The 12,229-nt window shown below is 44.9% G+C and overlaps 1 protein-coding gene across 3 annotated transcripts in view; it reads right to left on the bottom strand.

Moving 5' to 3' along the window:
* The window catches only part of LOC101953972 (vasoactive intestinal polypeptide receptor-like), a 39,341-nt gene extending 27,315 nt beyond the window's left edge, over positions 1 to 12,026 (bottom strand). The window contains exon 1 of one of the 3 annotated variants that reach the window (XM_005286315.5): positions 11,943 to 12,026. In XM_005286315.5, coding sequence (XP_005286372.1) covers positions 11,943 to 11,975 — 33 coding nt within the window. In that variant the 5' untranslated portion in view covers positions 11,976 to 12,026. Of the gene's footprint in view, positions 1 to 8,092; positions 8,233 to 8,426; positions 8,532 to 11,942 lie in introns of those variants that run through there. The other 2 variants (XM_065582650.1, XM_065582649.1) reach the window with 2 other exon arrangements.
* Between the last annotated feature and the right edge of the window lie 203 nt (positions 12,027 to 12,229).

The raw sequence follows: 12,229 nt of genomic DNA, 5'->3' as shown, positions 1-12,229 counted from the left end.
AGCAAAGTGGCATTCTTGGCCATGACTCGATCTAGACCAGGGGTCGGCAACCTTTAAGAAGTGGTGTGCCAAGTCTTCATTTATTCACCCTAATTTAAGGTTTCACGTGCCAGTAATACATTAATGTTTTTAGAAGATCTCTTTCTATAAGTCTGTAATATAGAACTAAACTATTGTTGTATGTAAAGTAAATAAGGTTTTTAAAATGTTTAAGAAACTTCCTTTAAAATTAAATTAAAATGCAGAGCCCCCCGGACCGGTGGCCAGGACCCAGACATTGTGAGTGCCACTGAAAATCAGCTTGCGTGCCACCTTCGGCACGCGTGCCACAGGTTGCCTACCCCTGATCTAGACGGCCCTCACTACGGTGATATCAGTTCACAATCATTTATGGGTTTTTATCCTCACAATATCTTGAGGGTAGGGTGACCACCTTTTCAAAAGGCAAAAGCAGGACACTTGCAGGAGCCCTGTCCCCCTCTGTGGCTCCGTCCCCTGCTCCTCCTCTTCCTCCCCTCCCCCCGAGTCCTAGCCCACTGCAGAGGGCAGAGCAAGCCCCTGCCTCTGTCCCCACCCCCCAGGGCAGGGTGGGGACACAGCAGCCTGGACTCCCTGGGCAGCTCTTACTACTCCCAGCTGCAGCTTCCGGCCTGGCCAGGGGGTAGGTCCACAGAGAGGGGGAGAGAAAGAGTAGGGGGTGGAGCTTCATAGTGAAGGGGGGGCTAATGCCCACCTCAGCCCCCCAACCCCCACTACTGGGAAGAGACTGGTGCTGCCCCTAAGCCTCGGGCAGGCGCAGAACCACGCTGCAAGAAATTTGGGACAAATGCTGTCCCAGAGTCATTCAGTCCTGGACCAGGACTTGAACATTGCATTTTGGGACTGTTCCACCCAATTCAGGATGGGTGGTCCCCCCTACCTGAGGTACTCCTCCCATTTCACAGAGAGGGAACTGAGGCGTAAAGTAGGCTAAGTGATTTGCCCCAGGTCACACAGGAAATCTGTGGGAGAGCTAGTCTCTGAACCAAGAACTTTGGAGTCCCACTCTATTACCCTAGTCACTAGGCCAGCTTTCCTGCCTACAGCTACTTTATTCACACCAGAGCCTGAGGAGGCCAGGAAGGAAAGGGGAGACAGATGGTGGTGCTGGAAAAAATCTTTGTGCGCTCAATTTAATTTGATCCTATTCTGATTTTCAAATGGTCTCCACCAAACTGACAGAGGGCCTGATTCTCCACGCTCTTTCACTGGTGTGAAACAGGAGTAACTCCACGGAACTCAGTGGAGTTACATAGCGTAAAACAAGTATACGTGAGAGGAATATTGGAACCAAAGTATCTGAGAGCTATGTATTGACAGCACCAAAAGTTTCATTCAGCTGAAGCCACTGGGAGCACATGAGTGAATAAAGCAACACGATTTGGCTTTTTGCAAGCTGGCCTATTTAAAACCCACCCAGAAGCACTGAAAATACTGATTTAATCTAAGTGACAGATTGTAGATTTACTGAGACATTTCTGAAGAACACTGTAAAGCCACCCTAAGCCCCCAAAAACTTTGAGAGTACAGTACAGTCCTGTCTTTTATTATACCAATCCTGTCACAGGAAGTTGATTTATAGGCTTATGGAATGCTGTCAATAAACAACGCAATTTAACAGGAAATCAGGATTCTATTCTTAGCCTCAATGGAAACTTTACTGCCCACATAGACAGTTAAAACTGCACAATAATATCCACCTAGAGAAAAGGACAAGACTTCATCTTTAAAAATCCTCTGAGATGGCTCACATGCCCTAATATGAGAATGGAAAGAGAATTAAGGAGTTAACATAAAAAGAAAATGAAGACGCGCTATAAGCAATGGTTAATTTTCACCCATTATGCTTTGACAATGGGTAACCTTCAATATAGGTTTTTAAAATCAGCATGATCACCTCCTAAAATAGCATCTCTCATTATTGTACATTAGGAACACGCTTCTGAATTGCTATTATTCAGAATTCAACACAATGCTTCTTTAATTTTTTACATTTTCAAATATATTGCATGTTGCACTGCACTGGCACAACAAACAACTTTAGATGCAGTAATAAAACGATTACTATGAAAATCAACTGCAATTTACATTTAAAAAAAACCAACAGCCATTCAGTTGTTTGGCTGGAAATAACGTGTTACTTCAGCTCCTAAAGTGTTTGTAACTGGCTGTTGATAATGGGAAACGGTTTATAGTTGGGATATTTTTACGCTGGGTGTTCGAAAGTCATAGGCATACAACCTGGTGCAATGCAATTTATTTTGCATAGAGAATCCTCTCTCTGACAGGTTTCAGAGTAGCAGCCGTGTTAGTCTGTATCCGCAAAAAGAAGAACAGGAGGACTTGTGGCACCTTAGAGACTAACAAATTTATTAGAGCATAAGCTTTCGTGGACTATAGCCCACTTCTTCGGATGCATCCGAAGAAGTGGGCTATAGTCCACGAAAGCTTATGCTCTAATAAATTTGTTAGTCTCTAAGGTGCCACAAGTCCTCCTGTTCTTCCTCTCTCTGACATATCACAAAGTGAAACCAGTTGGCAGCCAGTGTCATCATTATATAGGGCTAGCTTCTGTCCCCCTTACACCGAGTTGAACCCAATTCTGAAAATGGTCCCACTGATGGGAATGGGACTAGTTGCAGAATATGGTACTGTTCAGCATAAGAGTGAATCAGGTCCTTAGTATTTAATGTTTATATGGCACCTTAAGCTTGCATGGAGGTAAAAGAAACAGTCCCTGTACTGATGGGCAGACCATGAACACTACAGGAACCAAATTACATTGTTCCATCTAGATGTAAGTGGAGTTGTGTGTGTCATATATGACTGCATTGCTAGTACCCTTCCCCCACCCCGCATTCCTATCACTCAGAGCTAGGGTGATCAGCTAGCAAGTGTGAATCATAGAATCATAGAATATCAGGGTTGGAAGGGACCTCAGGAGGTCATCTAGTCCAACTACCTGCTCAAAGCAAAAAAAAAATCAGGACAGGAGGTAGGGGGTAATTGGTGCCTATATAAGACAAAGCCCCAAATATCGGGACTGTCCCTATAAAATCCGGACATCCAGTCACCCTACTCTAAGCATTAATCTGAGATCAGGTGGGTTTGCTGGGCATTTTAGCACTTGATCCACTTCCTGCAAAAGAGATCCCCTTTCCTGTAGATGCAGCATAAACCTGCCTTATCATACTGATAGGGCTTGACCTGCTGGAATTCTAAACTCAGTGGTTCAATGATTTCCCCAGTGCAGTAGCTTGCACAGGTCTGTCTCAGCTCTGGTATAATGCAAGTCTATCCTCAGGATTAGGTGGGTCTCTGAGAATTAAGATGCTCTGTATTTGAGAATCTATCCAATTCATGCATGGTATTCTAAGGCAGCGGTCACTATGCTATCTCTACCAAAGGTGGAAACCTGATTATGTTCCAGACTTCTCCTCTCCCTTACCCCATTCCACTGCTACCAGAACAGGTCGTCTTTAGGGTTATCTTGTTCAGTTATTTTAAGAAAAGTTGTGGCCCCTTGGCCACTAGCATCTGTCTTCATTGGTCCCTGCTAGGACTTTGTCCCGTACACAAGTGTTAACTAGAGCGGGTAGGAAAATGGGGGTTTTATCTGCAGAAAAATTCTACAAAACAATATAAAAATATTCAGTTTCATCAAAACATTTCCACAGACAAATTCAAATATTCATCAAAAAACTAAAAAAAATCCAAATCTTCTGCACGGAAACTAGATTTTGTCAAGAACATCAAAACAGTATTTCATGTCAGTTTGATCCAAATTGAAATATTTTGGATTGCTAAATGGAGTCAGAATATTTCGATTCAAGGCTGGTTCAGTATTAGACTGTGTCCACATGTGCTGCTGTGATACCTCATGGGAGTTGTCCTTTGGGTCCCATTTTCCCCTAGGGGTCAGGATCCCTGGCCAGACTATATCTCCCCTGGACTATAGGAAAAAAGGGGAGAGAACCCTTAGCTATCCATCACTGAAGGGACAAAATGGGCCAGCGTTCTTGGAATCTGTGAAAGGTGGATCCCTCAGCCATGTGGGTTGAAGATGCTGAGAACTGACTGTAGGTGAGAAATTGCTTGAGACCAAGATTATAATCTGTTCAATTTCAGACACTAGAAAGTGTGTTTGAGTTTGTTTTATTTCCAACCATTTTCTGTTTCTATCATCTCTGCTTAATATCACTTAAGTTTCTGTTCCTTAGTAATAAGCTGATTCTTGTTCTATTATAAACCGCCCTCGGTGCTGTACATTAAAGTGACGTGCGGGTCCTCAGCTAAACTAAAGACTGGGGTGCATTCTGTCTCGTTGGAGACAGCGGACTCAGAATTTCTGGGAGTGGCCAGTGCGACAGACAGGACACTGCTGAGAGATGCCTCTGGGTAACTAAGGAATACTGAATGTTACCTGCAAGGCAAAGATTAGCCTGGCAGAGTCTCCTGGCATTTGCTGGCAGGAAGACAGCCTGGTGCGGCAGGGAGCTATCAGACAATTTAAGTTCCAGCACAGCTGTCTGTTGCAGAATTAAGAGGTAACATAGTGGCTTACGTTTCTGGGCTCCCTGAGGAGACCGTCACAAGTGCATCATGGGAGATGTATTTAGGCTGGTAAATCCAGCCTACAGAAGAAAAATGGAGGTATGATGCTCTTGAAGGACAATTCTCACAAGGCGCCGCAGCAGCTTCTCAGGAGGATGTGGGTTAATGTCAAACGGAGCTGAAGTGAAACATTTCAATTCAGGAACGTCAAAACATTTTGTTTTGACAGCAAAAGTGAAAACGAAGTACTTTGATATCTCCGAATTTACATTTTTGGTTTTCAGCCAAAAGTTTTTGACTGATGGAGTTTAGTCAAAAACGTTTTGGTTTTCAGGTGTTTGTGTTTTTCAGTAAAAAGCCAAAGATTTCCATGGAAAGCAGACACTTTTTACAATAAATAAAACAAACAAAGAGGGGTTGAAGCCCCATTTTCCATTGAAAAACAGTTTCAGTGGAAAATATTCAGCCTGCTCTCGTGTTAACATCCTTTCTCTTGCAAAAGAAATCCTAGGAATTCTTTAATAGCTGTACATTTCATTTCAAAGAAAGCGTCTCCAAAACAACAGTGTCCGAGCAGCATGCTAGGATAGCTCAGTGGAGTCTTACCAGGAATAATGCCACCTTGTGCTTCACCATCCCAAATTCTTTCTGCGTCTCTTAGACTCCAGTCTAACTGTTGACCAAGATCAGTCATGCTAAAATTATGAGCAATTAGAACTTCAAAATTTTAACAAGGTGTTTGTTCTAAGCTACCAGTTCAGAAGTAAATTACTAATGTCTGTTTTTGTCAAGACGCCTAGTGGCCTTTAGCAAAGACCATCCCATATGTTAAATATCATCATGACTCGTCAGAGCTTGCAAATCACCACAAGTCCAACAGCAGCCCTACCTAAGGCCTGGTCTAGCAAGAAACAAAATGATGGTGGAGCTGTACGCTACTGAGCAGGTAGCCTTACTGAAAGCAAACACGGTTATACCAGAAGAGAGGGAAATTTTCCTTAGAAATACAACTTGTGATGATGTTAAATCGGTTGGCCTTCCTCAGGCTTTAAAAAAAAAAAAAAGTAAATTATTTTGCACTCAGAAAACCCTTCTGGCCAGAACATTGTCTGCTGTTGCCGACTGTCTCTCACTTGTACTTTACACAATACTTGGTTATTCATCTTAAATGACGAACAGTAACAATTTAGGGCTTCAGACTGCAAGCTGCTGCATGTCCTCAATTCACAGTGGTCTCAAACCATCCAAGGTACTTACATGGCCCCTGCTATCATTGTTTCTGAAGCCTTAGAAGCTTTGCCATATTTATCCTCACAGTACCCCTGTGTCCTATTTTAGGGATGGGGAACTGAGGCACAGAGCAACTAAGGGGCAGATTTGCAAAGGCATCTAGCTTATGAAACCCAATGGGAGTGAAGCATCTAAATATCATGTGAGCTTTTGAATATCTACCCCTAAGTGACTTGCCCGGGTCACACAGGCATCCTGTGTCAAAACAGGGACTTGACCTCAGGGATCTTAAGTTACTGCCCTAACCACTGGGTCATCCTTCCATCTTCGTTCAGAAAACTCAGCACCGAACAAAGGCTGTCTACCTTCAATAGGGATGGGTGTGATAGAAAATCCTAAATTCAAATCTTCAAGAACTAGGGTCTGGCCTTGTAAATCTGTCATATTCTTAACATCAAAATGCTTAGAGCGCTGAAAACTCCAGCATTGTGCAAACAGGAAAGGACGTGATACTCTATTTTGTTTGCTTTGAGAAATGCCAGCTTGTCTGTATCAGAAGAGTAAAACCACAAGCTGTATCACCTTGAGTTGGGGATCCTTTCAGGTCTCATCAACTGAGCAATGCCAAGTCTGACAAGTGCTTGGATGGGAGACCGCCAAGAAACACCTGCCTACTTCAGAAGGCATTACCTACTCAGTTGACAACTACCGTCACAGCCCAGCCAAACATAATGCCCCAAGGACTGCTATGATCCCAGAAATGCAGTCTTCAGACGAGCCATACCACAGCGGTCCTGACAACATGTGGCTATTAAAAATTCTTAGCACATTTTGAAAAAAAGCAGGGCTGTGAACCCCGGGCTGGGATACATTCGATCTAGCCTCAGAAAGTCAAGCCCCTGTACAATGTCTCAAACTGGGCAGCTGACTTCACCAGTCCCTTTTGCCAACATAACCCAAAGTGTTCTGAATAAATTTGTAACCAAGTCTGCCTGGACATTATTCACAAGCAGAAAAAAGGGCCAGATTCATCAGATAAATTCATAGGCTGTAAGGCCAGAAGGAACCATTATGACAATCTAGTCTAACCTCTAACCTATCCTTACAACAAAGCCCGTTGCCAACTCTGTCCACATATCTATTCAGGGGACACCATCATAGAACCTAATCACATCAGCCAGACCATCAGAGGCTCGTTCACCTGCACATCTACCAATGTGATATATGCCATCATGTGCCAGCAATGCCCCTCTGCCATGTACATTGGCCAAACCAGACAGTCTCTACGCAAAAGAATAAATGGACACAAATCAGACGTCAAGAATTATAATGTTCAAAAAACAGTCGGAGAACACTTCAACCTCCTTGGTCACTCGATTACAGACCTCAAAGTCACAATACTCCAACAAAAAAAATTCAAAAACAGACTCCCACAAGAAACTGCAGAATTGGAATTAATTTGCAAACTTGACACCATTAAATTAGGCTTGAATAAAGACTGGGAGTGGATGGGTCATTACACAACGTAGAACTATTCCTCCTACTGTTACTCACACCTTCTTGTCAATTGTTGGAAATGGGCCATCCTGATTATCACTACAAACGTTTTTTTTTCCCTCCTGCTGACAATAGCTCACCTTAACTGATTACACTCATTATAGTTGGTATGGCAACACCCACTTTGTTTATGTTCTCTGTATATATATAGATCTTCCTACTGTATTTTCCACTGCAAGCATCCGATGAAGTGGGATTTAGCCCACAAAAGCTTATGCTTAAATAAATTTGTTAGTCTCTAAGGTGCCACAAGTACTCCTGTTCTTTTTGCGGATACAGACTAACACGGCTGCTACTCTGAAATCTATTAGCATGCTGTCCCCACTATGAAAACATCATATAGACTCTGTGCTGCCATCTAGAGGTCTGCCTGATAGGGCCTAAAGTTGGGCCCTGTCACCAGGTCACCACCCTGTGCATATCCTCATGGCAGGACACTGTGCTGCAGTTTTCTCAACAGAGTTTCCAGACTCCCTTTAGTGGCTTATGGGTCAGCCCTCTGGCCAGGCCTTTGTGAAAGTTCAACCTCCCCTCCCCAGGGTAGTAGAGTCCAAAGGCACAGTGGGTCCCAAAACAAACCAGTCTTTGGCCCTGCTGGGCTTAGTTCCCAGCCCCTCTGATGCTCTTCATGCAGCTACACTCCCTCTGGGCTCAGCTCTCAGACCCCAGCCTTCTCCTCAGGTGGGGCATTCCATACCTTGGCCTGTCTTACCACCATCAGCAGGTCCCTGATAAATCCAAAGAGTCTAGTTTCAGCCCAGCCTTCTTTCCAAGGAAGCTCTGACCAGCCACAGTCCTACTCAGCTCAGATCAAGCCAGCTTCTCTCCCCAAGCACAAGCAGCTCATAGAATATCAGGGTTGGAAAGGACCTCAGGAGGTCATCTAGTCCAACCCCCTGCTCAAAGCAGGACCAATCCCCAGATAGATTTTTACCCCAGTTCCTTAAATGGCCCCTCAAGGATTGATCTCACAACCCTGGCTTTAGCAGGCCAATGCTCAAACCACTAAGCTATCCCTCTCCCCAAAATAATATATGGAGATATACCTATCTCATAAAACTGGAAGGGACCCTGAAAGATCATTGAGTCCAGCCCCCCTGCCTTCAGTGTCAGGAGCTGATCTACTGTCCTTCCCAACCAGCCAGGACTGAGACAAGCTCTCCCCCTTTTCACAGGCCTGACTCCCATTAGAGGTGTGGCAGGCAAGACTGATTATGCTCACCACTTTCCATTAACCCTTTCCAGCCCACGTGGGGTTTGTTTACCCTGCCGCAGACCCTGTGTTGTTTTTTGGGTCTGTTTCAAGAGTCTATATATTGCTCTTTCACCAGCTCTGGTGCCGAGACATTCTCACAAACATAGACTTGACTGTTTGGGCTAAATGGAGTCACACAGGTATAAATGATGCTGACGGTATTTACTTAGTCTGCTATTTGCTGCATGAGTCAGGAGTCTGCGCTTCTTCCAGAATGCTGCTATAAGGAGTTATCGCCAAGCCTGCAGCCGCTTGGCTTTCTGAACTATCTGCCCTTTTCCCCAGCTTGGTTTGGAAATTACAAAAGGTAGCACATCCCAAAGCCCTAGAAAGAAGAAAGGATGAAAGTTAGCCAAACCTTTCTAAAGCAGCAGAAGGGTTCCACCCTGAAGATTTGGGTCTAAAAATGGTCCAGTGTGGTTCTCTCTTATCCAAACCATTCTGCCTACTGGTTCTGATTGGCAGCGAGCATCTTGATCATAGCCTCTCTTTTTAAAATACCTTTTACTGACTACCCTTTGGGTTACCGTCAAAATTCCTCTTTGTCGTTTGCTAGGTCTTACACAGACTTGATCCAGAATCCTTGCTATGTAAGCACATGTGTCCAGTCATTCTCTCCAGTCTGTTAATTAGATTATTTCAGAAGTCTTTTTTGAGTGAACACGACAGGCTAGGGGGCATTTTCCATGTGTTTTTCCTCTTTCTGAAGTTGATTACCTATGGAGTAAGACAAGCTGATTCACTGTCTGCCTTACAGGTTTCATTTAAGCAATAACTTTTCGTGACTGTTTTTAAAGGTTGGAGCAAAGCTTGAATGTTTGTCGATTGTATCAGAGTATATCTAATTATCTGCCTGTATCTAAACTGCATAGATCTATACATATAGATATATATGTACATAGATATGTGGCTATCTATGCACATAAACCTTGTAGACATGCATATATGGACATATTGCTGTAGTTTGTGTGTAAATATATACAACAGACATTTTCTAACTATTACCTGGAGGAAGAAATGAAAACGTAGTGACTTGAATTTATCCCAAAGTAGGTCAAAGATTTAATTACCATTGATGCTTTAAAAAAGAAATCACTGCCCAATTTCCCCTCTCAGTATGGGTAATACCAATTGCCATTAAAGGCCTGATCCTGTATTCAGTGCATACCCACAGTTCTCTGTGGAGAGAAATTTAAGGTGCACAAGGAATGGAGGATGAGACCATAAAGGGAGTTAGGCAGCGGGGAGTGTCTTAGTCAGTAGAAGCTGTGTGTCTAACTTCCCATGAAATGCTTCATTAAGACATCTTTACACATCAGTAGCAACCCCTCCTTGTTTACAACAATTACCTTCATTCCACTTTACTCAGTAAATAGGCTTTTTGGCTAACGAGGCATGGGTAGTCCTGTGGATGGAGCATTCAACTGGTCTGTGGCCTTGTGCAAGTCAAATCCCCTTTTTGTAACTCTATCTCCCCTCCTGCCCCTGAAGGCAGACAATGTCTCTTGCTATGCATTTGACAGTGTGGGGTCCTAATCTCACTTGAGTGTCTAGGTGCTATTGTCATTGCATAAAGAATAGTTTTAGCTCTCTTATTGGCCTGGCTTTGCAAGGTGATGAGCATCTCCTGGGAAGTACCAACTACTCAACTCTTACTGAAGTTGATGGGAATTGAGGGTGATCAGTGTCACACAGGAAGTTTTCATCATCTTGAATGATTGGGCTTCTAGTTTATTTTCACTCCTGGACAAATATTTGTTCAGAGGATCCTTGTTGAAATTATTCTTCCACTCGAACTTGATCTTCTGGCAGAGGAAGGAAACATTTGCTTTCTCTAAACACCTTGTGAATTTGGGGGTTTTCCACATTTCCTATTTAGAATCCAAAGTTTCTCCTCAACCATTAAAAAAATGACTGATCCTTAGCTCACTGACTCTCCTAACAGATGCGTCTGATGCGCAGGTGTGAGTGACAAAATGATGCCAAAGGCTAGGCAGTACCTACAGGTTGTCAGGCAGGAATTTCTGTCCTGTCTAATCCCATGAGACAAGTATGTTATGACTGATACCGTCTGTTATAATATTTTGAAAAGATAAGATAATGCCTGGCAGTGCACCGATGTGTAATCATTCACCCCAGCCATGATTAACATGAAACAGGAAATTCTAATACCAGTGCTGGGGAACAGAGTTTATAAACACAGATTCTAATCCAGCACACAGGTGTTACTGCTCACTGTGTGGGCACATAGAAAGTGATGCCAACGCCTCTGTGAATTTAGACATAGTATAGCACAACTTGGTGCTTGATATCACTAAAGGTATTCAGCAAAACAGCATCAGTGCTCTATGGACTTGCATGTGCTTTGCACCTAGGGTGACCAGATGTCCCGATTTTATAGGGACAGTCCCGGTTTTTGGGGTTTTTTCTTATATAGGCTCCTATTACCCCTCACCCCCGTCCCGATTTTTCACATTTGCTGTCTGGTCACCCTATTTGCACCTCTCTAAGGAAACACACACCTCTGTTATATTCTGGTTTTGCAGCAAAGTTCTCTTCCTCATGATCACTATAGCCCAGGGGGGTCCCCTTCAGGCCACTTGAACTTGGGATGTGGATGCTTTGCATACTTTTCCATTTTTTTAAAACTGATTGGACAACATACAGCTAATCAAAGGCTTGATCAACCCTAAATCACCTGCAAAGCCTCCCCCCTGGGGAAGTGGAGCACTGGATAACTCTAACTTGTAAAGTCATTTTTTTTAGCATTTGACAAATGAATCTCTCCTTTCTTCTGCCCTTTCTTCCCAGGGCCACCCAAAGGATTCAGGGGGCCTGGGGCAAAGCAATTTCGGGGGCCCCGTCCATAAAAAAAAGTTGCAATACTATAGAATACTATATTCTCATGGGGGCCCCTGTGGGGCCTGGGGCAAATTGCCCCACTTGCCCCCTCCCCCCCCCCCCCCCCCGCAGCCCTGTTTCTGCCTATTCCCAGCATGGTGGGGTTTGGGTTTTTTCCCCCATCCCCTCCCCTCTTAGGATGATAGACACCATATCTGTACAACAACCACCAGACCCACAAGCGAGGTGGAACATCCAGATGCGCAGGGAAGAGGGAAAGTGCCCCATCCAGAACAGATGTGAGCTCAAGTGGGAGAAAGCCAAATGTGGGGACCGGAGCACAAGTGCCCCATCCGGATGGGAGCGCCCCCGGCTCTGAGATCACCCCGCCGCCCGCCCGCGGCAGCCCTGCGTCCCTCCCTCCCCAGCGCAGCGCAGCGCAGGGCGCACGGCTCACGGCACTCACCAGCGGGAGAAGCACCCAGGAGAAACTTAGCATCTTCAGCAGCCGCTGGCGCTTGCTCTGCGCTCTGGCTGCCGGAGCCGGGGCTCAGCCCGTCCCCACCTCCCAAGTCCCGCCCCTGCCTCCTCCGGATCGCGCTGCAGCTCCCTCCCCAAGGGTCCTTCCCCAGCTTCCCTGCGCCTAGGCGAGTCCCACTCCAAATCCTCCCAGCCTCCCCAGAGCGCCCGCTCGCCAGTCTCGCCTTACCCTGAGGCTGGGGGGAAAGGGGCGCGCTGGGTCCCCCTGGATCC

Source organism: Chrysemys picta, chromosome 2 (genome assembly GCF_011386835.1).
Source record: "Chrysemys picta bellii isolate R12L10 chromosome 2, ASM1138683v2, whole genome shotgun sequence".
NCBI classification, from domain to species: Eukaryota; Metazoa; Chordata; order Testudines; family Emydidae; genus Chrysemys; species Chrysemys picta.
Note: the sequence above shows the minus strand (reverse complement) of the source record. Positions and strands in the feature narration are given on the sequence as shown.